This window comes from Oncorhynchus masou, chromosome 15, assembly GCF_036934945.1.
Source record: "Oncorhynchus masou masou isolate Uvic2021 chromosome 15, UVic_Omas_1.1, whole genome shotgun sequence".
NCBI classification, from domain to species: Eukaryota; Metazoa; Chordata; class Actinopteri; order Salmoniformes; family Salmonidae; genus Oncorhynchus; species Oncorhynchus masou.
In genome coordinates, this window is record NC_088226.1 from 61,744,379 (window position 1) to 61,768,521 (window position 24,143).

The following is a 24,143-nucleotide window of genomic DNA, read 5'->3' on the forward strand; positions in this document are numbered from 1 at the left end:
GCGACGAGCAATCCCGTATCCGGGAGCGTAATTATAGCCTCAAGCTCATTACCATAACGCAATGTTAACTATTCATGAAAATCGCAAATGAAATGAAATAAATATATTGGCTCACAAGCTTAGCCTTTTGTTAACAACACTGTCATCTCAGATTTTCAAAAAATGCTTTTCAACCATAGCTCCACAAGCATTTGTGTAAGAGTATTGATAGCTAGCATAGCATTAAGCCTAGCATTCAGCAGGCAACATTTTCACAAAAACAAGAAAAGCATTCAAATAAAATAATTTACCTTTGAAGAACTTCGGATATTTTCAATGAGGAGACTCTCAGTTAGATAGCAAATGTTCAGTTTTTCCAAAAAGATTATTTGTGTAGGAGAAATCGCTCCGTTTTGTTCTTCACGTTTGGCTAAGAAAAAAAAAACGAAAATTCAGTCATTACAACGCAAACTTTTTCCAAATTAACTCATAATATCGACAGAAACATGGCAAACGTTGTTTAGAATCCATCCTCAAGGTGTTGTTCACATATCTTTCGATGATAAATCATTCGGGGCAGTTGACTTTCTCTTCTGAACTAAATGGAAACGTGCATGCACCTGGAGATTACGCAATAGTTTCGACGGAGGACACCGAGCGGACACCTGGTAAATGTAGTCTCTTATGGTCAATTTTCCAATGATATGCCTACAAATACGTCACCATGCTGCAAACACCTTGGGGAAACGACAGAAAGTGTAGGCTCATTCCTTGCGCATTCACAGCCATATAAGGAGACTTTGGAACACAGCGCCTCCAAAATCTGGCTCACTTCCTGTATGAAATTTCATCTTGGTTTCGCCTGTAGCATTAGTTCTGGGGCACTCACAGACAATATCTTTGCCGTTTTGGAAACGTCAGAGTGTTCTCTTTCCAACGCTGTCAATTATATGCATAGTCGAGCATCTTTTCGTGACAAAATATCTTGTTTAAAACGGGAACGTTTTTCATCCAAAAATGAAATACTGCCCCCAGTTCAAGAGGTTAATCCCATTGAGAACTTGTGGTCAATCCTCAAGAGGCAGATGGACAAACAAAAACCCATCAATTCTGACAAACTCCAAGCATTGATTATGCAAGAATGGGCTGCCATCAGTGTCCCAGAATTTAAGTTACAGCATGCCAGGGTGGATTGCAGAGGTCTTGAAAAAGAAGGGTCAACACTGCAAATATTGACTCTTTGCATCAACTTCATGTAATTGTCAATAAAAGCCTTTCAAACTTATGAAATGCTTGTAATTATACTTCAGTATTCCATTGTAACATCTGACAAAAATATCTAAAGACACTGAGGCAGCAGACTTTGTGAAAATTTATATTTCTGTCATTCTCAAAACTTTTGGCCATGACTGTAGTGTTCAATGACAGTACATAGGATATCAACCATCTCCTGTACCTTCTCTGTCTGTTCCAGATGCAGATCTACTGTTATGAAGCACTTCACTTTGAGTCCATAGACCAGGCCATCAAGGACGGGGGCAGGATCACAGCTCTCTCTGTGCTGTTAGAGGTGTGTGTTTGTATGTTGTGACTTGCTATGAGCATGTAATAAATGTCTGGAGCAAATAGTGTGTTAAGTGTTGCTCCAACGGGGGGTGGTTCAGGTCGGTAGGTATTCTAGGTAGATTGGGTGGAGCGGATTTTCCTGGTGGGGGGTTCAGATAGGTAGATACTATAGGTAGATTGGGTGGAGCAGGTGTTCCTGAGGGGGTTCAGGAAGGTCGGTACTGTAAGTAGATTGGGTGGAGCAGGTGTTCCTGAGGTGGTTCAGGAAGGTCGGTACTGTAAGTAGATTGGGTGGAGTTGGTGTTCCTGGGGGGGTTCAGGAAGGTCGGTACTGTAAGTAGATTGGGTGGAGCGGGTGTTCCTGAGGGGGTTCAGGAAGGTCGGTACTGTAAGTAGATTGGGTGGAGAGGGTGTTCCTGAGGGGGTTCAGGAAGGTCGGTACTGTAAGTAGATTGGGTGGAGTTGGGGTTCAGGTAGGTAGGTACTGTAAGTAGATTGGGTGGAGAGGGTGTTCTTGAGGGGGTTCAGGAAGGTCGGTACTGTAAGTAGATTGGGTGGAGTTGGGGTTCAGGTAGGTAGGTACTGTAAGTAGATTGGGTGGAGAGGTGTTCTTGAGGGGTTCAGGAAGGTCGGTACTGTGAGTAGATTGGGTGGAGTTGGTGTTCCTGGGGGGGTTCAGGAAGGTCGGTACTGTAAGTAGATTGGGTGGAGTTGGGGTTCAGGTAGGTAGGTACTGTAAGTAGATTGGGTGGAGAGGGTGTTCTTGAGGGGGTTCAGGAAGGTCGGTACTGTGAGTAGATTGGGTGGAGTTGGTGTTCCTGGGGGGGTTCAGGAAGGTCGGTACTGTAAGTAGATTGGGTGGAGAGGGTGTTCTTGAGGGGGTTCAGGAAGGTCGGTACTGTGAGTAGATTGGGTGGAGTTGGTGTTCCTGGGGGGGTTCAGGAAGGTCGGTACTGTAAGTAGATTGGGTGGAGCAGGTGTTCCTGAGGGGGTTCAGGAAGGTCGGTACTGTAAGTAGATTGGGTGGAGAGGGTGTTCCTGAGGGGGTTCAGGAAGGTCGGTACTGTAAGTAGATTGGGTGGAGTTGGGGTTCAGGTAGGTAGGTACTGTAAGTAGATTGGGTGGAGAGGGTGTTCTTGAGGGGGTTCAGGAAGGTCGGTACTGTGAGTAGATTGGGTGGAGTTGGTGTTCCTGGGGGGGTTCAGGAAGGTCGGTACTGTAAGTAGATTGGGTGGAGTTGGGGTTCAGGTAGGTAGGTACTGTAAGTAGATTGGGTGGAGAGGGTGTTCTTGAGGGGTTCAGGAAGGTCGGTACTGTGAGTAGATTGGGTGGAGTTGGTGTTCCTGGGGGGGTTCAGGAAGGTCGGTACTGTAAGTAGATTGGGTGGAGAGGGTGTTCTTGAGGGGGTTCAGGAAGGTCGGTACTGTGAGTAGATTGGGTGGAGTTGGTGTTCCTGGGGGGGTTCAGGAAGGTCGGTACTGTAAGTAGATTGGGTGGAGCGGGTGTTCCTGAGGGGGTTCAGGAAGGTCGGTACTGTAAGTAGATTGGGTGGAGTTGGGGTTCAGGTAGGTAGGTACTGTAAGTAGATTGGGTGGAGAGGGTGTTCTTGAGGGGGTTCAGGAAGGTCGGTACTGTAAGTAGATTGGGTGGAGTTGGGGTTCAGGTAGGTAGGTACTGTAAGTAGATTGGGTGGAGTTGGTGTTCCTGGGGGGGTTCAGGAAGGTCGGTACTGTAAGTAGATTGGGTGGAGCAGGTGTTCCTGAGGGGGTTCAGGAAGGTCGGTACTGTAAGTAGATTGGGTGGAGAGGGTGTTCCTGAGGGGGTTCAGGAAGGTCGGTACTGTAAGTAGATTGGGTGGAGTTGGGGTTCAGGTAGGTAGGTACTGTAAGTAGATTGGGTGGAGAGGGTGTTCTTGAGGGGGTTCAGGAAGGTCGGTACTGTGAGTAGATTGGGTGGAGTTGGTGTTCCTGGGGGGGTTCAGGAAGGTCGGTACTGTAAGTAGATTGGGTGGAGTTGGGGTTCAGGTAGGTAGGTACTGTAAGTAGATTGGGTGGAGAGGGTGTTCTTGAGGGGGTTCAGGAAGGTCGGTACTGTGAGTAGATTGGGTGGAGTTGGTGTTCCTGGGGGGGTTCAGGAAGGTCGGTACTGTAAGTAGATTGGGTGGAGAGGGTGTTCTTGAGGGGGTTCAGGAAGGTCGGTACTGTGAGTAGATTGGGTGGAGTTGGTGTTCCTGGGGGGGTTCAGGAAGGTCGGTACTGTAAGTAGATTGGGTGGAGCGGGTGTTCCTGAGGGGGTTCAGGAAGGTCGGTACTGTAAGTAGATTGGGTGGAGTTGGGGTTCAGGTAGGTAGGTACTGTAAGTAGATTGGGTGGAGAGGGTGTTCTTGAGGGGTTCAGGAAGGTCGGTACTGTAAGTAGATTGGGTGGAGTTGGGGTTCAGGTAGGTAGGTACTGTAAGTAGATTGGGTGGAGAGGGTGTTCTTGAGGGGGTTCAGGAAGGTCGGTACTGTGAGTAGATTGGGTGGAGTTGGTGTTCCTGGGGGGGTTCAGGAAGGTCGGTACTGTAAGTAGATTGGGTGGAGTTGGGGTTCAGGTAGGTAGGTACTGTAAGTAGATTGGGTGGAGAGGGTGTTCTTGAGGGGGTTCAGGAAGGTCGGTACTGTGAGTAGATTGGGTGGAGTTGGTGTTCCTGGGGGGGTTCAGGAAGGTCGGTACTGTAAGTAGATTGGGTGGAGAGGGTGTTCTTGAGGGGGTTCAGGAAGGTCGGTACTGTGAGTAGATTGGGTGGAGTTGGTGTTCCTGGGGGGGTTCAGGAAGGTCGGTACTGTAAGTAGATTGGGTGGAGCAGGTGTTCCTGAGGGGGTTCAGGAAGGTCGGTACTGTAAGTAGATTGGGTGGAGAGGGTGTTTGCATGACCTGTGTCAAGAGTGTGTAGTGGATCATTTTGCACCCATACCAGCACGGTTTTTCATAGTCGATGAGGGATGACATGTCTACTTGCAATGGCATGACTTACCATTAGGTAGAAGAGTCAATTGGCTCATCAAGGGGCCTCGTAGCATAATTTAGAAAAAACGATGCTAGTAATATTATTATTTTTTGTACAATTATTCCGCACGAGGCCCCTAGATTATGCTACACTCCGCGACTGACCCTGAAATCAAAGGGGATTGTGGATCTGATTACCCACCACAGTATCAGACTGACCAAAGATTAGACATTCATTATAGAGTTTGGGTTCAGCTGTGGATTATACAGTCTCTAGCTATTAGCTTGCATCAGTGTGAGCTTCAGTTTAGCATCATTGTTAGCTTCAGCTTAGTTTAGCATCATTGTTAGCTTCAGCTTAGTTTAGCATCATTGTTAGCTTCAGCTTAGTTTAGCATCATTGTTAGCTTCAGCTTAGTTTAGCATCATTGTTAGCTTCAGCTTAGTTTAGCATCATTGTTAGCTTCAGCTTAGTTTAGCATCAGTGTTAGCTTCAGTTTAGTTTAGCATCATTGTTAGCTTCAGCTTAGTTTAGCATCAGTGTTAGCTTCAGTTTAGCGGGTCACAGCTTTAAAGCAGCCTAAAAATATAGAGACACAAAAAAGTGAAGGAGAGGAGAGGAAGCCACTCTAGACTTTTGAGAGGTCTGACGAACCTGTTTCTATTCCCTCTTTACAGACAGGCATCGAAGACAATGACAACTACATGGCCATTATCGACGGAGTCAACAGTGTCAGCCGATTCGGTATGCCAACCTGACCTCCAGTAACCTTATACTCATCCAATGCTCACCTTAAAGTAGTGTATTTAATGTAACGATTCACTAGGCATGGCTGGTAGGATGTCAATGATGAGGAACATTGACAAGAACAATGGCGTATTTATTCAAATAAATGGGTTCACAAGAAGGATGGTCAAAAAATGTCACTCAAACCCACTCCCACACACAGGGGATAAATTTAACTTAGATTGGAACTTAACTTAAGAGACTAAATAGCAGGGCTGCTGTCCAGCTTACCAGCTGATTTGTTCTTCCCAGTTTTTTCTTCCTGTGGAAAGTCAATGTGCACGGGCTTCCTCCAAATGTCTGTAGAGCTCAGCCTCCGGCATCCAGCAAGGTTCTCCTCCCCTGTGGAACTGAACCAGCACCTTAAATGTGTCCACTGTGCAGCAGCCTAAAGCTTAGTGTATACTTCCCAGTCAAAACAGTTTGCACATATATTGCGACTTCATATTTTGACATTTTTTTTGTTTGTTTTGGGGTTTGGTAGGGTTTTAGCACACACAATTATTTCTTGAGGCAAACCGAATTTCGTAGCCGAAGTCTACACCCCTTCGTCAGTGATTGGTCAACAGTAGGGATTTTTCAATGAAGAATTTGTCTTTCAACTAGACAACTACTTTTCATGCACATTTTTTCTCTTGAAAAATACTGCACCAAACATCTTAGTTAATTTAAAATTGCACTACATAAGACCTCCTTGGCAAAAATGTTAAAATGAATGACAGATTCCTTGATTTAACTTTGATTCAAACTATGTTGAGGAAGTGTTACTGGGTATGTTGTTGATATGGCATCTCAAGAGGAACAAACAACATTAACAGTGCATCAGCTCATTGTTGTGGGTAATGTCAAGCTCTTATGAAAGCTAGTTGTACAAACTTCTTTGTTCAGATTTAAAGACACGTGCCACTTTACCCCACAGTCATACACCCACTATCTCACTGTGTCATGATAATGAACATTTGATGTTTGTCGTCTATCCTCTCTTTCTCTCTCACTACTTTATTTAGCCTTCCGTGCATTTTCATCTTACACATGTCCCCCACTTTTCTGCTCTACCCTCCTTTTCTCAAGGTAAAAGTGGGATGGTGGGTCCCTTCTCTCTCCGTGGTCTCCTGCCCAACTCAACAGATAAGTACTTCACCTACAATGGCTCCCTCACCACCCCACCCTGCACTGATACCGTGGAGTGGATTGTCTTCAAGAACACTGTGGCCATCTCCGACACGCAGGTGTGTGTGTGTGTGTGTGTGTGTGTGTGTGTGAATAAAAGCAGAGAGTGTGTGTGGAAATATTGTTTTTGTTCGTACAGAAGAGAAAGGGAGCGGGAGAGGGAGTGCTGGGCGCCTCCTCATCTCCCTATTTGTCCCCTGTCAGGTGACAGTTGTTTTTTTATAGTATGAATGGGTTGGGTGGGAGCTTAACATATGCTCCTTCAAGTTGCTATTCATAATTGGTTGTAGCTCTGTGTGTCTGTTTCTTTGTGTGTGTGTGAGACCCTTTTTGATAAGGTATCGTGTGTGTGTGTGTCAGTACCATGTGTTTCTTTTTAAGCGGAGTGAAGGCCTCTGTCAATATTTCTTGGATTTAATGACCGCTTGTGTACACCTCAGTTAACACCTGTCAATCACAAATACCCTGAGGGCTACAGGAAAGACACACACACACACTCTCACTCATTTGATCAAATCAAATCAAATGTATTTATAAACCCCTTCTTACATCAGCTAATGTCACAAAGTGCTGTACAGAAACCCAGCCTAAAACCCCAACCAGAAAGCAATGCAGGTGTAGAAGCACGGTGGCTAGGAAAAACTCCATAGAAAGGCCAGAACCTAGGAAGAAACCTAGAGAGGAACCAGGCTATGAGGGGTGACCAGGTGTGTGCCTTTCCAAATCATGTCCAATCAATTGAATTTACCACAGGTAAACTCCAAGTTGTAGAAACATCTCAAGGATGATCAATATAAACTCAATTTCGAGTCTCATAGTAAAGGGTCTGAATACTTGTGTAAATAAGTATCTTTTTAATTTGTAATACATTTGAAAAAATGTATAAAAAAACTGTTTTCGCTGTGTCATTATGGGGTATTTCATGTAGATTGATGAGGAACATGTTTTATTTAATCCATTTTAGAATAAGGCTGTAATTGATCTAAATGTGGAGAAGGGGAAGAGGTCTGAATACTTTCTGAATGCACTGTATATATAGTGTTACACAATAGACTGTACAAGAGGTGTATTTGATATACATGCATGCTTGTGTGTAGCACGCGTGTGTGTGTTAGGGTGTGAGAGGACTGAATACTGTTTGAACCAGTTGTTTAGGTCTATGTGAATAATGATAATAGTAATACAACCATAATTTTCCGATGATCTTTATGTGGTCTCTCCTTGTGTGGCATTGTGCCCAAGGACACAATGTGAAATCACCATGCAATAACAAGCACTAATGTGTAATAATGTGTTGATGAACGTGTTGGTTGTATTGTGTTGTAGCTGGAGATGTTCTGTGAGGTGATGACCATGCAGCAGGCAGGCTATGTGATGTTGATGGACTACCTGCAGAACAACTTCAGGGAGCAGCAGCAGCAGTTTATGGGACAGGTCTTCTCCTCCTATACCGGCACGGAGGAGGTCCTCACTCCCAGTACGTACCGGTCTGTCTGTCAGAGGAGGTCCTCACTCCCAATACGTACCTGTCTGTCTGTCTGTCAGAGGAGGTCCTCACTCCCAATACGTACCTGTCTGTCTGTCTGTCAGTCAGAGGAGGTCCTCACTCCCAATACGTACCTGTCTGTCTGTCTGTAAGTCAGAGGAGGTCCTCACTCCCAGTATGCGTCTGTCTGTCTGTCTGTCTGTCTGTCTGTCTGTCTGTCTGTCGAGGTCCTCACTCCCAGTACGCGTCTGTCTGTCTGTCTGTCTGTCTGTCTGTCTGTCTGTCTGTCTGTCTGTCTGTCTGTCTGTCTGTCTGTCGAGGTCCTCACTCCCAGTACGCGTCTGTCTGTCTGTCTGAGGAGGTCCTCACTCCCAGTACGCGTCTGTCTGTCTGTCTGAGGAGGTCCTCACTCCCAGTACGCGTCTGTCTGTCTGTCTGAGGAGGTCCTCACTCACAGTACGTACCTGTCTCTGTCAGAGACAAAGCGTGTGTGAAAAGCGTGTGTGAGCAAGGAGGCCTACAAACCTGACTCAGTTACACCAGCTCTCCTATCCAGAGCGAGTTACAGTAAGTGCGTTAATCTTAAGATAGCTATGGGGCAACCACATTTCACAGTCATAGTAAGTACATTTTTCCTCAAAGTAGCAAAGTCAGAGATGGTAAGAGTGTAGGTAGTAAGAGGGGAAATCGTAAAGTAGATTGGCCCTAGCAAAACGATGACTCTTGTCACTCCTGGAGATATCATGAGTTCTCTAGCTACAGAATGAATCTCTTGTATTCACTCCTGGTTCTTGGTATTAACAGCCGATTTAACTAATCATGGTCTTGATGATGTATGTCTCTGTGCCCAGTATGAAGGAAGTTAGAGGTAGTTTTGCGAGCCAATGCTCACTGGCATTAGCGCAATGACTGGCATCTGCTAGCATGCCTACATTTTCATAAAATATTAAAATCTGAACAGCAAATAGCAACACACCAATATCAAATGTCCAAAATATATTTGATGACACTGTTGGTGGCCTATTAAAGGAGGCAAGCACTGGTAACCCAACTGTGAACCTGCCTGCCTGTCACCACTACCGTGCCCTATTTTGGGCGTCCCTTACCCTACTAAAGAAGTGATTGCAGTAGTTTGATGTGTGTTTTCAACATAATCAGGACTTTAACTAGCACATGAATGCTGGAAGCCTGGCAGGCATTAATATTCAGACAGCATGTTTGTGTGCCTCCTTAATCATACCCAGACTCTCACGCTGGGACTTTACAAGTAGGCCGTCATTGTAAATAAGAACACATTGTTAACTGACTTACCTAGTTAAATAAAGGTTAAATAAAGTCTAACCTTAAAGGGATAATGTAATTGTTGTGGATGCTTAGGCACCAGGCTAATATGCTAAGCCAGGGACAGACCCTCTCTCTCTCTGTCTCTCACTGCTTCATGTGTCATGTCCGCATTGATATTAGTCTCTGTTTTTTTAGACCAGGTAGTTGCTAGGTTACCTGCTCAGAGTCTGTGGCTGCCACCTCACTTTCAGAGGACTTTTCAAACGTCTTTGAAAAATGGATAGAGTGCATTGAATATGATATAATGTACATGAATAGGTGTGAAATGTATCTTGCTTCCCTGTTGTTATTGGACATACCATTTGTTTACCAGAGTGAGATGCTTTTCGCAACAAAATAGAAATGGCAATTATTTTTGTGCTTTTGTTGTGATTTGTTTTGCGAGTAGTTAGGAAAAGACTGTTGTTCCTTTGCTTTTCTCTTGTGTTGAAAATGGGGTTTGTACAACTGTAAGTCTCCCTTTCTGAAATCCCTCACCATCATTAAAAACATGAAATAAATCTATTCACCCCTCCACCAACCCCCCTGGACCGAGGATGAATCCGTAGGTAAACTGAAGTGCAGATTTTAGCATAGTTCATGTAGGAAATGTCAACGGTTTAGTCATTGTACCTGGCCATTGTCTCAGGTCTCATTTCGATTGACTTTAATCTCTCCCTACTCCCGTAATCTGTATTAATTCCAGGGTCTCAATGTGTCTGTGATCTGCTTTAGTACTGGAGCGCTAATCTGTGATGGGACCAATTAGGAAGGACAAACACCCAGTTGAGGCTGATTCTCTTATATTTGATTCTTATTAATCTATATGTTTTATTTTTTTCTCGTCTCTCCCTTTCTCTGTCTCTCTCCCTCTCTATTTCTCTCCCTCCCTTTCTCTCTCTCTCCCTCTCTATTTCTCTCTCTCCCTTTCTCTCTGTCGCTCTCCCTTTCTCTGTCTTTCTCCCTCTATTTCTCTCTCTCCCTTTCTCTCTCTCTCTTCCTCTCTATTTCTCTCTCCCTTTCTCTCTCTCTCTTCCTCTCTATTTATCTCTCTCCCTTTCTCTCTCTCTCTTCCTCTCTATTTCTCTCCGTCCCTTTCTCTATCTCTCTCCCTCTCTATTTCTCTCTCTCCCTCTCTGTGTCTCTTTCTCTCTCTCTCTTTCTCTTTCTCCCTCTCTTTCTCTCCCTCTCTTTCTCTCCCTCTCTTTCTCTCCCTCTCTTTCTCTCTCTCTCTTTCTCTCTCCCTTTCTCTCTCTCCCTCTCTGTCTCTCTCTCCCTTTCTCTCTCTCTCTCTCCCTCTCTTTCTCTCTCTCCCTTTCTCTCTCTCTCTCTCTCCCTTTCTCTCTCTCCCTCTCTTTCTCTCTCTCCCTCTCTTTCTCTCTCTCCCTCTTTCTCTCTCTCCCTCTTTCTCTCTCCCCCTCTCTTTCTCTCTCCCCCTCTCTTTCTCTCTCCCCCTCTCTTTCTCTCTCTCCCTTTCTCTCTCTCTCTCCCTCTCTTTCTCTCTCTCTCCCTCTCTTTCTCTCTCTCTCTCCCTCTTTCTCTCTCTCCCTCTTTCTCTCTCTCTCCCTCTCTATTTCTCTCTCTCCCTCTCTATTTCTCTCTCTCTCTTTCTCTTTCTCTCTCCTTTCTCTTTCTCTCTCCCTTTCTCTGTCTCTCTCTCTCTCTCTCTCTCTCTCTCTCTCTCCCTTTCTGTCTCTCTCCCTTTCTCCCTGTCTCTCCCTTTCTCCCTGTCTCTCTCTCTTTCCCTTTCTCTCTGTCTCTCTCTCTCTCTCCCTTTCTCTCTGTCTCTCTCTTTCTCTCTATTTCACTCTCCCTTCTTTCTCTGTCAGTCTGTAGTTCAGAGCCGGAGAATGTGCAGGCGGACCCCCATAACCTGACCAGCCTGCTGGTGATGTGGGAGCGGCCGAGGGCGGTGTACGACGCCGGGATAGAGAAGTACTCAGTCACCTACAGGCTGGCCCAAGGAGAGGACTCTGCAACCTTCCAGTACCTGACTGACGGAGACCAGGATGTGGTGAGCATCCTTTATGAAGTGGTGGTGGTGGACTAACATACACAGATGACCAAACCCGGTCAATCACATTTCAGAAGGTTTGCAGGAATTAATAAATTAATGAAGGAATGAATGAAGAAACTAAAGAGTGTGATTGAATGCACCTTCACCTCCACCACCTTCTCCACCACCACCACTTTCTCCACCACCACCACCACCATCTCCTCTACCTTCACCACCACCACCTCCTCCTCCTCCACCAACACCACCACCTTCTCCACCACCATGACCCTAAATCCCCTGTACTCACCTCTCCCTGTTGTTCCCCAGGGGGCCATGCTGCAGGACCTGATAGCCAATACTAGCTATGTGGTGCAGGTGGTGGCCGTGTGCACCAACGGTCTGTACGGTCACGTGAGCGAGCAGCTGTCCGTCGACATGCCCTCCGAAGACCCCGGTAAGACTGACGACCGCGACCGCAAATACCTCTACACAGACCGTACGTAGCATTCTGATTACATGAAGAGTAGAGACCAAACCTGGATGGTTGACCATTTGCAAACCAGTTCCCTTTATTGTGTCTCTTTAATGGTAGTCAGTCAGTGTGCAATTAATATGCTGTGAAGGCTTCTCAGATAGACTTATTAATTAGGCATTAATGGATTGTGTTGAGGAATTCAGAGGAAGTAAAGATATAGTTCTGTCGTGGTTTCTGAAATTCTGATTGGTGTCCACACCTTTTACATATGTCACACCTACCAAACTGGAACAGGTTTCCAGAGACACTTCTGTTTCCCAGCACATCATGAACACAGTATGACATCCACTCTCGGTCTTGTTTCTGTCCAGTCCTGTCCCTTTTAACATACACCAGTTCCTCCACCAGATGCCTCTACTGCTGTTTCTAGTGTGTTCTGGCTCTGGGTGAAAGCTGTTATTTTTCATGTCCTCTTCTGTCTATGTACTTACTTAAAATGTGCTTTTCAATATTTCTAAGGCGAGGAATAACCCCCTCAATCTGTTTGGTTAAGGTCAAAGGTTATTCCATGTGTCCTATGTCACACAAACGACAAAACATTTTGAAATGGCACCATTTCCTCCGGTCACAGTGAGAGAATGTTTGCTTATGGGCAGCATTTGTCATTTGTATGAAATGACGGGAACTCTGTATCTGCTGAAGTGGATAATAAACTAATTTATTGTTGATAAAAATCCTCTGCATCATATTTCAATGTGCGTGAATTGTACACACTCATCCAAATGACTTGATACAATTGTGTGACCGAATGCACTGTGACAGTTGTGGTGACAAAACAACTCCTTTGTGAGGTCTGGTTGTGCACTCATTCATTCATTCCCTTTCCACTTAACTCTTTATAAACCCACCTCATGCTTCACAAACCCATTCTGATCAGGCCTGAGGCCTCCATATGTAATTTAGCCCAATCCAGGTAAGAGTGTGTGTGGTGGGTGTGTGTTAATACTCAGTTTGTGCTGACCTGGAAGTTCTGCCCCAATATAACCAAACATCTCCCTCATGTTGTTATCTCACTGTTTCTCTCTCTCTCCCTCACCTGGTATCTACACCGACAGCAACATATTCTCAAAGATTTCTAGTATAGATTAATATTATATCGCATGAGTTTTCGCTTCATATACTGTGGACCCATTGAAAGATTGTGACCTGAGTGGATATCAAGCTTCCAAAGATTTTTGTCAAGCCTCTTCAGTTTTTTATCAGAATGGTTTTCACGTATTGGCTCACAATGTTTGTATGTTTGTTGTGTTTTTGGCAGATACTTTATAGATATTTTCTCTGTCACATTTTGATGTACGTTTCAAGTAAAGTGCTTGTCTGTTACAACGTCGTTGGGTTTGTCAATGGGACCAATATCTTAGATTATAATGCCATTGTTAGTAATTGTCAAAGTTGTAACTAAATTGAAGAAAAACAAATCACACATAACAATGTCTAGGCTGTTTTCTTCGATTGCCACACTGTCTTTGATATTCGTATGAACATGTTTACAGATGTACGATCTTAATTGATCACCCTGCTCAAATTAAGATCCTACATCTGTACAGTAATGTATTTTCAACGTCCTTTGCTCGTAGGGAGGGTACATTATTAAGTATGAAATCCCACGACTCGGTCTCTAACGCTATCATCTGTGATTCTTTTCAGAGGCAACACCTTATCCAGATTCTACTGAATTTGAAGGGGAAGTAAGTATAATATTGAATAAATGTAGCTTATTTCATAATGAAATGTGATAATACTGTCAGTAGCGTACTGCAAGAAAAGCATTCATTTAAACGTAGGATATAGTACGAGGAGCAGTGTCTCATAACAAGATTTCCCACCAGGAGGACTATGGACCCTGGGCTAAACCAGGTGAAGAACTGGACAATGACATGGACTGGACAACCCAAAGCACTACGAGAACCAGGCCCACTTCAACCACTGGCCCACCCAGCCTCCCCTTGCCTGCTATCAGAACCACCACCCCATTTGTCCAGAGGAGAACCCCCACACCAGGCACTCCATCCAGGACCACTCAACCAAACCGAGCACAGACTTCCACAGAGCAGAGTGAGAGGTATCGCAGTACAACCAGAGCACCAGCAGAGGGTGCCGTCTCAGCAGGCAGCAGAGGCAGGGGGAGAACCCAGAATTATACCACAACAGTGACCACTCCGCAATCACACACTGATGTCATCAACACTTCATCAACCAAGACCGAGAAGGGCAGAGGGGTGGCGTATCCTGTGACCGTCCCAAGCGGAAAAGGCAGCGGTGTTTCCATGGCCACCCCGCTCCCGGAAAGCCGGACCGTGGCCACTTCCGCCTCCTCCCTCTCTCAGGGAGAACCACCATTGCCTACAAGTCCCAGCATGCCCTTGTTTTCATCCACTGCCTCCTCCTTCGCCGGGGCACTCTTGCAGACCACGCAGCCGGTGTTCAACGGTGAGCCACTCCCCTCCACCCTCCCTGTGTGTGACACGTCGACCCCTGGCAACCCCGGCTCCACCCCTAACAACGACCCCACCGCCTGCCTGCATGCCCCTCCCTCGTCTAGACCCCTGTCGTCTGTGACCCCTCCTGCTCTGGACTCCCTGCATGCAGCTACAGCACTGTTGTCTAGTGGTGACTCATACCTCACGACCTCTCCCACCCTGTCTCTTCTCCCTCACCCCTCACACCCCCTGTATGGTTGGGAGCCAGTCGTCTCTCATGGTTTTGGTGATGATGATAGTGGTGATGGTGATATTTTGTCTGGTTCTTCGTCTGTGGCCTCGGGTGACCCGCCAATGTTTAGTGACACTCACCCCCTTCAAACATTACCTGACTCCCCCACTGAGCTAGCCTTCAGACCTCTCCCTGCAACCTCTCTCTCCCTGCAGCCTTCTCTTCTCCTCTCTAGTGACTTCTCTCTGTTCGGGGCCACCCCGGGCCTTACTGGCTCTGTATCTGGTGGGCTGGGCGACTCTAGTTACGCTACAGGCCGTGTAGTAGAGTCTTGTCTGGTGGGTGTCATCGTCGTCGGTGGTTGTGGTGATGTTGGATTCACGGTAGCTAGCGATGGCGTGGAGTCGTTGTGTACCTGCTCTCTGGATGGCTTCTCGTCCTCCTGGTTGCATGCCTCTCCTCACCTCCCCCTGCTCACGTCTGACTGGGGGACGGCTAGCCTAGCGCTCTATTCCTCCGGTAGCGATTTAGACCATCTCCTCCATTCATCTCTGGGAGGCTCCCCCAACCCATCTGGAGGTCAGCCTCTCTTCTCTTCCTTCTCCTCTCCCTCTGTTCCTCCTCATCCTCCTCTCTCAGGTTTCCATAGTGACCTGCTCGTTTCTGTTACAGCCATACCGTCCAGCTCCAAGGACCACTGGGTCTCGGCCCTCCGAACCTCGGCCCCCTCCTCTTCCTACTCGGCGTCCCCCCTCACCCCCACCCTCCCCCCTGAACTGCAGACGGTAGACAGTAGTGCCTCTGGCTCGACCCTGTTTGGAGAAGCCCAGAAGGAGCTAGATGAGGAGTGGGACAGGGTTCAGAGTTCAGCCCCGGGGAGGGCGCGCTTCCTTACATCCCCACCTTCACCCCCTCACTCACCTCTGAGGCCGCCGCCACTCCCAACATCGACACAGAAGAACTCTCCTCATCGTTCTACTTTGAGAGCGAGAACGGCAGTGCCGCCACCAACGATACAGCGGGCAGCACGGCAACAGTATCTGGGGTGACCGCGGCGGCGCCCTGGTCGCTAGGTGGGGAGGTGGAGAGTGGCTCAGGGCAGGGCGAGAGCCTGTACGACAACGAGACGTCATCAGACTTCACTATCACCGAGCGCACAGAGAGAGACTCTGAGGAGGAGGAGCCAGTTGCAGGTAAAGAACCATCCACAAGGGTGCAACATCTCCCCGTACATCAAGGCAAGGCACAGTGCTGTGCCTGTCGGATTGAGGAAAACTACAGCTCCCATGATGCCAATGGAACAGGAAATACTCTGGGATTTAGGAGACACATCACCTAACACACCACCTTTCTGTGACAACTAAAATCTTGTGTGTATATTCACCGTCATGGCCTTTCTGCTTTCTATAACATTTTCATGATCAAGTCCACAGTCATCATCATTTCAGTGTTCTTTGTTACGTGTTTTGTGTTATATTCGTTAACATTAACATGCACATGTCTTTGTCTCAATTGTGTATTGTAACATCATGTGAAGAACTCCATTGGTTATAGCACTTGATCTCCAGCAGAGGGCACCAAATCTCTTCCTAATCCCAAATCGCACCCAAATGTTTTTTGCCTTAGCAGACCACTTATGGTCTAATGTCCCTTTATATACAGTTAATGTAATTGACAAATCATTGAGACAGTCTCAGGGCCCCTCGCAAATCTTTTGTGATGTGTAACCTTGAAAATCCTTTATAATATCCCATATATCTGTCCACATCCAGACCGTAGACGAGAAAACGAATTCATAGAAAGTCCATCTGCATTCAAGCCTTTGCAAATAGAAGCACAGTTTTGCCAATAGGCTTTTTTGGTCGCTCATTAAGAGTCCCATAGATTTAAGCCATTGTGTGCATCAAGCATTGAGCCATTGTCATGAACTAACCTGTAGTGCACGTTAACTTTGTGAAAGCATTCGTGTTCACTTTCATCCGTATGTATCATTGTTGCAATTGTATATGGGTTAGAGAAGTAGCAATAGGTTTAGATTTGTAAGCTGAATGGGTATGAAGATGTTAAAGCGAAGGTCTACTGTAGCGTTTAAAATGTAAATGAACAAGGTTCCGTAGTTCAAGGAGGAGCTCTGTGTTGGAACTGAAAGGTAAATTGGATGAGTATGTGGATTGATTTACTGTTGACGCGTTTGCCAGTCAATGTGTTGTAGTTGAATGAGTGAAAGACACGTTTTCTGAGTTGTGTTGTGTGTCGTCTGTTCTTCCCTCTTCCCACCACTTACAGAGGCCAGTAACAGCAGCCATGAATCCAGGGTGGGTCTGGCCAGGGAGAGAGAGAGGGGGGCCATGGTCCCTCTGGCAGTGATCTCCACCCTCACCTTCCTGGGACTTATCGTCCTGGTGGGAATCCTCATCTACTGGAGGTAAGAGGGAGGAGCAGGCGGTGGATATGGAGGAAGAAGGTGGAGTTTGGAGGATGAGGAGATGGATATGGAGGAAGAAGTGAAGGAGGTGGAGAAGGTAGAGGAGGAAGATAATATCCATATGATGATTATTATAAGATCCATAATGATGATTGTTATAAGATCCATAATGATGATTGTTATAATATCCATAATGATGATTGTTATAAGATCCATAATGATGATTGTCATAAGATCCATAATGATGATGGTTAGTATTATGGTGATGAAGTTGAGAAATCCTCTCCCATCGATTCCCCCTGAACCCACCCATCATCTGTTTAACCTGACAGCTAAGCTACATGAACAACAGCTTTCTTTCTGCATTGATAGTCTCCACACACATACTGACACCATTAAGCCTCCTGCCTCCCAGCTGTGTGGAACTGCTGCAGGGCTGATACCTGTCATATTGTTATTCATCTGTCTCAGAGGAGTGGGTCTGTTTTGTCCCCAGACACGGGGCACTGCCGCCCCAGACATCAGGGGGCACGGGTGGAGCGAGGCGGGGGGTGGCAGAGGGGGAGCGAGGTTGACCTTAAGAACCACATATTTGTCTGTCTCACTGTGAGACCTAATCTCCTCTGACATTGGCCCAATTTCTTTCTCACTCTCACACACTTCCCCATGACACATCCAATATCTTCAACATCGCTTCGGTTCGAGGTCTGGCTTTTCACATTTAGCTTTGATGTGTCTGGGTAGATTCACTTACACATAGGTGCCATCATTCAGGGTTGCCCGTCTCTAGTTATAAAGACATTATGCCCATACTGTGAGATCATAGAAAAATACTACTTTTCACTGTGTCGGCAAACTGACCGTTTGGACAGTTGAATAACCAACTTCGGCAATCCGATCAAGGACACTTTGTCAGAAATGTAAACACTTAAGCCGCATAAGACTGTACATTTCTCATCCACTGGGCTGGAGACGTGACATATTGTTCATGTTTTCTACCCTGTTATTGTATTTAATTTTAAATCTGTAATAATCTTGGTGCCGATGAGGGATTAAAGCTAAGAGATGTGCCTCACTCAGTGTAGAGCGTTGAGCTTGGGGTTCGGGATCATACAGTGGTTAGGGAACATGGCCTCGGGTGGGGTAGGAGGAGGAACAGGCATGGCCTCGGGTGGGGTAGGAGGGGGAACAGGCAGAGCCTCGGGTGGGGTAGGAGGGAGAACAGGCAGGCCTCGGGTGGGGTAGGAGGGGGAACAGGCAGAGTCTCGGGTGGGGTAGGAGGGGGAACAGGCAGGGCCTCGGGTGGAGTAGGAGGGAGAACAGGCAGGCCTCGGGTGGGGTAGGAGGGGAACAGGCAGAGCCTCGGGTGGGGTAGGAGGGGGAACAGGCAGGGCCTCGGGTGGAGTAGGATGGGGGAACAGGCAGGGCCTCGGGTGGGGTAGGATGGGGGAACAGGCAGGCCTCGGGTGGGGTAGGAGGGGGAACAGGCAGGGCCTCGGGTGGGGTAGGAGGGGGAACAGGCAGGGCCTCGGGTGGGGTAGGAGGGGGAACAGGCAGAGCCTCGGGTGGGGTAGGAGGGGGAACAGGCAGGGCCTCGGGTGGAGTAGGAGGGAGAACAGGCAGGCCTCGGGTGGGGTAGGAGGGGAACAGGCAGAGCCTCGGGTGGGGTAGGAGGGGGAACGGGCAGGGCCTCGGGTGGAGTAGGATGGGGGAACAGGCAGGGCCTCGGGTGGGGTAGGAGGGGGAACAGGCAGGGCCTCGGGTGGGGTAGGAGGGGGAACAGGCAGGGCCTCGGGTGGGGTAGGTGGGAGAACAGGCAGGCCTCGGTGGGGAAGGGGGGGACCAGGCGAGGCCTCGGTAGGGTGGGGGGGGGACATGCAGGGCCTCGGTAGGGTGGGGGGGGAACATGCAGGGCCTCGGTGGGGTGGGGGGGGGAACATGCAGGGCCTCGGGTGGGGTAGGAAGGAAGAACGGGGCCTCGGGTGGGGTAGGAGGGAGAACAGGCAGGCCTCGGTGGGGAAGGGGGGGGGGACCAGGCGAGGCCTCGGTAGGGTAGGGGGGAACATGCAGGGCCTCGGTGGGGTAGGGGGGGGAACATGCAGGGCCTCGGGTGGGGTAGGGGGAACATGCAGGGCCTCGGGTGGGGTAGGGGGAACATGCAGGGCCTCGGGTGGGGTAGGGGGGGGGACATGCAGGGCCTCGGGTGGGGTAGGGGGGGGGACATGCAGGGCCTCGGGTGGGGTAGGGGGGACATGCAGGGCCTCGGGTGGGGTAGGGGGGACATGCAGGGCCTCGGGTGGGGTAGGGGGGACATGCAGGGCCTCGGGTGGGGTAGGGGGGAACATGCAGGGCCTCGGGTGGGGTAGGGGGGGGACATGCAGGGCCTCGGGTGGGGTAGGGGGGGACATGCAGGGCCTCGGGTGGGGTAGGGGGGACATGCAGGGCCTCGGGTGGGGTAGGGGGGGACATGCAGGGCCTCGGGTGGGGTAGGGGGGGGACATGCAGGGCCTCGGGTGGGGTAGGGGGGGGGGGGGACATGCAGGGCCTCGGGTGGGGTAGGGGGGGGACATGCAGGGCCTCGGGTGGGGTAGGGGGGACATGCAGGGCCTCGGGTGGGGTAGGGGGGGACATGCAGGGCCTCGGGTGGGGTAGGGGGGGGACATGCAGGGCCTCGGGTGGGGTAGGGGGGACATGCAGGGCCTCGGGTGGGGTAGGGGGGGGGGACATGCAGGGCCTCGGGTGGGGTAGGAGAGGGGAACAGGCAGGCCTCGGGTGGGGTAGGAGAGGGGAACAGGCAGGCCTCGGGTGGGGTAGGAGAGGGGAAAGCGCCTGCGCCTCATTATGTCCGGCATGAAGGCTTTCGTGTCAGCGTCTTGTAAAATGAGTGGCGTGAGGCTGAAATGTTGTAATCCCCTCTGTGTCGCGTCCTTGCTCGTCCTCCGGTGACACAGTGCTCATTTGGCCACCCCACAGCTGGGCATTTGGGGTTAGCAAAGTGGAGATGTCTTTTAGAAACGCACACATGTAATCTAGCGGGGACATCTCTCTGCTGTTTTTTTTATGTCCAGAGTAATCTGTGTGGTGATGTCCATTTTTGGTTAGCTGGGCGCAGGTTTATCAGAAAGACATGCAGTGGTGATCCTGTTAAAAACCTGTTCCGGATTAGAAGGAACATCTTTTTTCCTGTGTTGAGGACAGATTACCATGTTCTCCAACATCGGTGGTTGGCTTTTTATCTTCAAAAACAACAACAGTAGCATTTTTAGGCTTGCTGTATTTTTTATGTCTTAAATATATCTACAGTTCTTGTATTACATTTACATAAGCATTACTCCAATATTATTCTTGTTTTTATCACACAGAATTTTCAACACATTTTTCCCCAAATGAGAACAATGCCTACAAATCCCTCATTTGTGTTAAATTAGATGGAAAAAGCAACATTTTTTCTACCATAGGTATAATAGCATTGGCAATATGTCACAAAGACAGAAGAAACTGGCAACACCTGCAGTTATACGAGTGTTGTTGATTAACTTGTATCATCGTACATTTGTTTCCACAGGAAGTGTTTCCAGATTGCCCATTTCTACATAGAGGACAACACATCCCCCAGAGTCATATCTGTTTCACCCACATCCATGCGTACAGATACAGGTAACCATTATATGAGACAAAGGGATCTATTTAATCAGATCCTCTTTATCCGACATCCACATAGCAGTTGTTTTGGCGGTGTCGGAGGAGGAACTGGGTTACAACTCCTGGCATTATACCTAAAGTGGACACTGTCAAGTTGGAACACTGGAATGTGAAATGGAATCTACACCTCCATTAGGATGATACAAACCCTTATTATTTAGTTGAATGATGTTCCATTTGAGCATAATTACTTCTATATAGCATACACTTTCTCCTTCTGAACTTCTAACATGAGTGGGACGGGTGATCAAGAGCAGCTGCTCACCTATTTGTCAGCTCCAACGCAGCTCCACCTCCGACACCACGAAAACATCAGCTATGTGGGTGTTGGCTATCGCCGGTTAACAGTGATCTGATTGAGTCTAGGTCGTACACACTTTCACACACGCACACACGCACACCTTTTCCATGGGATCAACTAGAATTCAGTAGAGTTGGCATAAGATAAGTGTTAACAAGCACAGAGACATATGGACAGGTGTTCTTTCCATCTGTCCACCATCTTCACCAAGCTTAGCTCTTTCATTAACACTCACTTACTCAACATCTGCTTCTGCCAGAGTAGGAAGTTTCAAACTTTTTTTCTGATAAAATACTTTTGTGGTGATATCAATAAAACCCTTTCTCTCTGCCTTTAGATAAACAAGAAGCCCTTCCAGTGAAGCAGTTTGTCAAGCACGTGACAGAGCTCCACCACACCAATGCATTCTCCAGAGAGTTTGAGGTGTGCTGTCAAATTCTTCTTCAGTTTCCTCACAGGATATGGTTTATGACAGACATTTTTATTAGTATTATTAGTATTAATTGGCAGTATGTTTTAATTTAGCTTTTCTGTATGTAGCCTTCTTGTGAAACTGTTATGTGTCATTTGCAATGTTACACGGCGGCTGTTATTATTTTAAGGTCAGCATGCAGAAGACTTGTGGGAGGCTTTGCACTGTGATGGCCATTCAAACTCACACTCTCTCTCTGTCTCATGCTACATGATATTGTATGTCTCTGGCCCAGATTCATCTGAGGAAGTCATGTCTATTGTCCTTACCACTGAGACTTACAAATATATCACATTATACACCAGCAGCATACCACCCTGCATCCCACTGCTGGCTTGCCTCTGAAGCTAAGCAGAGTTGGTCCAGGTTGGTCCCTGGATGGGAAACCAGATACTGCTGGAAGTGGTGTTGACTGGCCAGTAGGAGGCACTTTTTCCTCTGATCGAAAAAATAATATCCTAATGCCCCAGGGCAGTGATTGGGGACATTGCCCAGTGTAGGGTGCTGTCTTTCAGATGGGATGTTAAACTGGTGTCCTGACTCTCTGTGGTCACTAAAGAACCCATGGCACTTATATGAGTAGGGGTGTTAACCCAGTTGTCCTGGCTAAATTCCCAATTTGGCCCTCATACAACCTAATCATCCCCAGCTTCCAATAGGCTCATTCATCCCCTCTCCTCCCCCCTGTAATTATTCCCCAGGTCGTTGCTGTAAATTAGAATGTGTTCTCAGTCAACTTACCTGGTAAAATAAGGGATCAATAAAATACACTATGCAGTGATTGCTCATGTTAAACTACATATTTACCATTGCTTACCATATAAATCCTAGCTTGGCATTTTATCAGTACTGTATAAATGCATACATGTGTAAATGTTGTCAATAACACAAACATAGCTTTGACTTACAAACCTAAGGACATTAACATGGTACATGGACTGAATCCTGTTGATCGCATAAACAGTGTCTTGAAGTTGAGATTTGCCCATAAACTGTTTTCTTGTTATTTATTTGCACGTTTTTTTGCTAACCATGTGTCATGAAATTTCATTGCTGTGCTTTTTGCATTCCCCCTCCCCGTTAGATATTGAAAGAGTGTTATGAGGTAAGCTACGTCTCCCTTTTTTTCCTGAAGTGTCACGTGTAGATGTTCGCCACATTTCCAGCTGCCCATGTTGACCTTTTTGTTGTGCATGATGACACATTTTAGTTTGACTGCATAGTAAAAGGATGGTGGGATGTAAGGTCATGTGTTTTCTTTTAGGAGGTGCAGGCGTGCCCGGTGGACCTGGGTATCACCACAGACTGCTCCAACCATCCAGACAACAAGAACAAGAACCGATACGTTAATATCCTGGCCTGTTAGTCAAACATGCACCTTCAAACACATGTACACACACATACATTCTTGAATGCACCCAGCTTATCTTTCCTCCTCTACTCCTAGATGACCACAGCCGAGTAAGACTCTCAACCCAGGCTGACAAAGATGGGAAGAGTGGAGATTACATTAACGCAAACTACGTTGACGTAAGCAATTCTCTTGCAGTTGTCTGTGCACAATAGTAGAAAAGGACCTTTAAGTAAGCATTTCACTGTTCGTCTACACCTGTTGTTGACGAAGAAAGTGACAAATACAATTTGATTTGATATGAGGGCAAATGTCTTGTTGATGTATCAGTAGCTAATCTGTTGTTCACGCTTTCCCTCCCTCCCTCCCTCCCTCCCTCCCTCCCTCCCTCCCTCCCTCCCTCCCTCCCTCCCTCCCTCCCTCCCTCCCCTCCCTCCCCCTCCCTCCCCCTCCCTCCCTCCCCTCCCTCCCCTCCCTCCCCTCCCTCCCCTCCCTCCCTCCCCCCCCCCCTCCCCTCCCTCCCTCCCCCCTCCCTACCCTCCCTCCCCCTCCCTCCCTACCCTCCCTACCCTCCCTCCACAGGGTTTCAACAAGTCCAGGGCCTACATCGCAGCCCAGGGCCCTCTCAAGTCCAGCACCGTGGACTTCTGGAGGATGGTGTGGGAACAGAACGTGGGCGTCATCATCATGATTACCAACTTGGTAGAGAAGGGACGGGTGAGAAACCAGGGCCATTATAACTGCTTATACGTGCTGTAAATGTTGAAGTATTGTAATGCTTGAACATATTTAGTAATAGTTCACATAGTTTATTCATATTTATTCATGAAATTATTCTAAAGTGTTTGGTCATGTATGTCAGAGGAAGTGTGACCAGTACTGGCCCCTGGATAGCCAGGAAGAGTACGGTGGTTTCCTGGTGACAGTGAAGAGCAGTAAGGTTCTGGCCCACTACACCCAGAGAACCTTCACCCTCCGGAACACCAAGGTCAAAAAGGTCAGAGGTCACACTATTGCATCACATTTACCTCTCATTAATAGTTTAACCTCTACTTCCTCACTGTATCATCTACCTTGGTTGCACCTCCCCTTCAAGTTAGTTGAAGCGCTGCCTCATTACTACATTTATTATGGAACTATGAATCCCACGTGTCACATTGACAGCCATTTTGTGTCCCATCCTGCTTACCACTTCCTGTTTCCTCCCACCAACCTCCAGGTTTCTCTGAAGGGGCGGATTAACGAGCGGACCGTGACCCAGTACCACTACACTCAGTGGCCGGACATGGGCGTGCCTGAGTACACTCTGCCCGTGCTCACCTTCGTCCAGAAGTCCTCCAAAGCCAGGACAGATGACATGGGGCCTATCGTAGTGCACTGCAGGTAGGAGGCCATAGATATAGAATGAACA

The 24,143-nt window shown here is 47.7% G+C and overlaps 1 protein-coding gene across 1 annotated transcript in view; it reads left to right on the forward strand.

Annotated features, from left to right (window-relative positions):
* Positions 1-24,143, forward strand: part of LOC135556896 (receptor-type tyrosine-protein phosphatase zeta-like) — a 53,955-nt gene that overhangs the window by 15,327 nt on the left and 14,485 nt on the right. Inside the window, 19 exon segments of the mRNA XM_064990305.1 lie at positions 1,454-1,549; positions 5,211-5,277; positions 6,391-6,548; positions 7,816-7,966; positions 11,128-11,312; positions 11,622-11,748; positions 13,477-13,517; positions 13,659-14,259; positions 15,154-15,351; positions 15,354-15,674; positions 16,768-16,906; positions 20,472-20,563; positions 21,247-21,332; positions 22,466-22,486; positions 22,646-22,742; positions 22,829-22,911; positions 23,315-23,449; positions 23,595-23,729; positions 23,952-24,115. Of these exon segments, the coding sequence (XP_064846377.1) occupies positions 1,454-1,549; positions 5,211-5,277; positions 6,391-6,548; positions 7,816-7,966; positions 11,128-11,312; positions 11,622-11,748; positions 13,477-13,517; positions 13,659-14,259; positions 15,154-15,351; positions 15,354-15,674; positions 16,768-16,906; positions 20,472-20,563; positions 21,247-21,332; positions 22,466-22,486; positions 22,646-22,742; positions 22,829-22,911; positions 23,315-23,449; positions 23,595-23,729; positions 23,952-24,115 (2,897 nt within the window).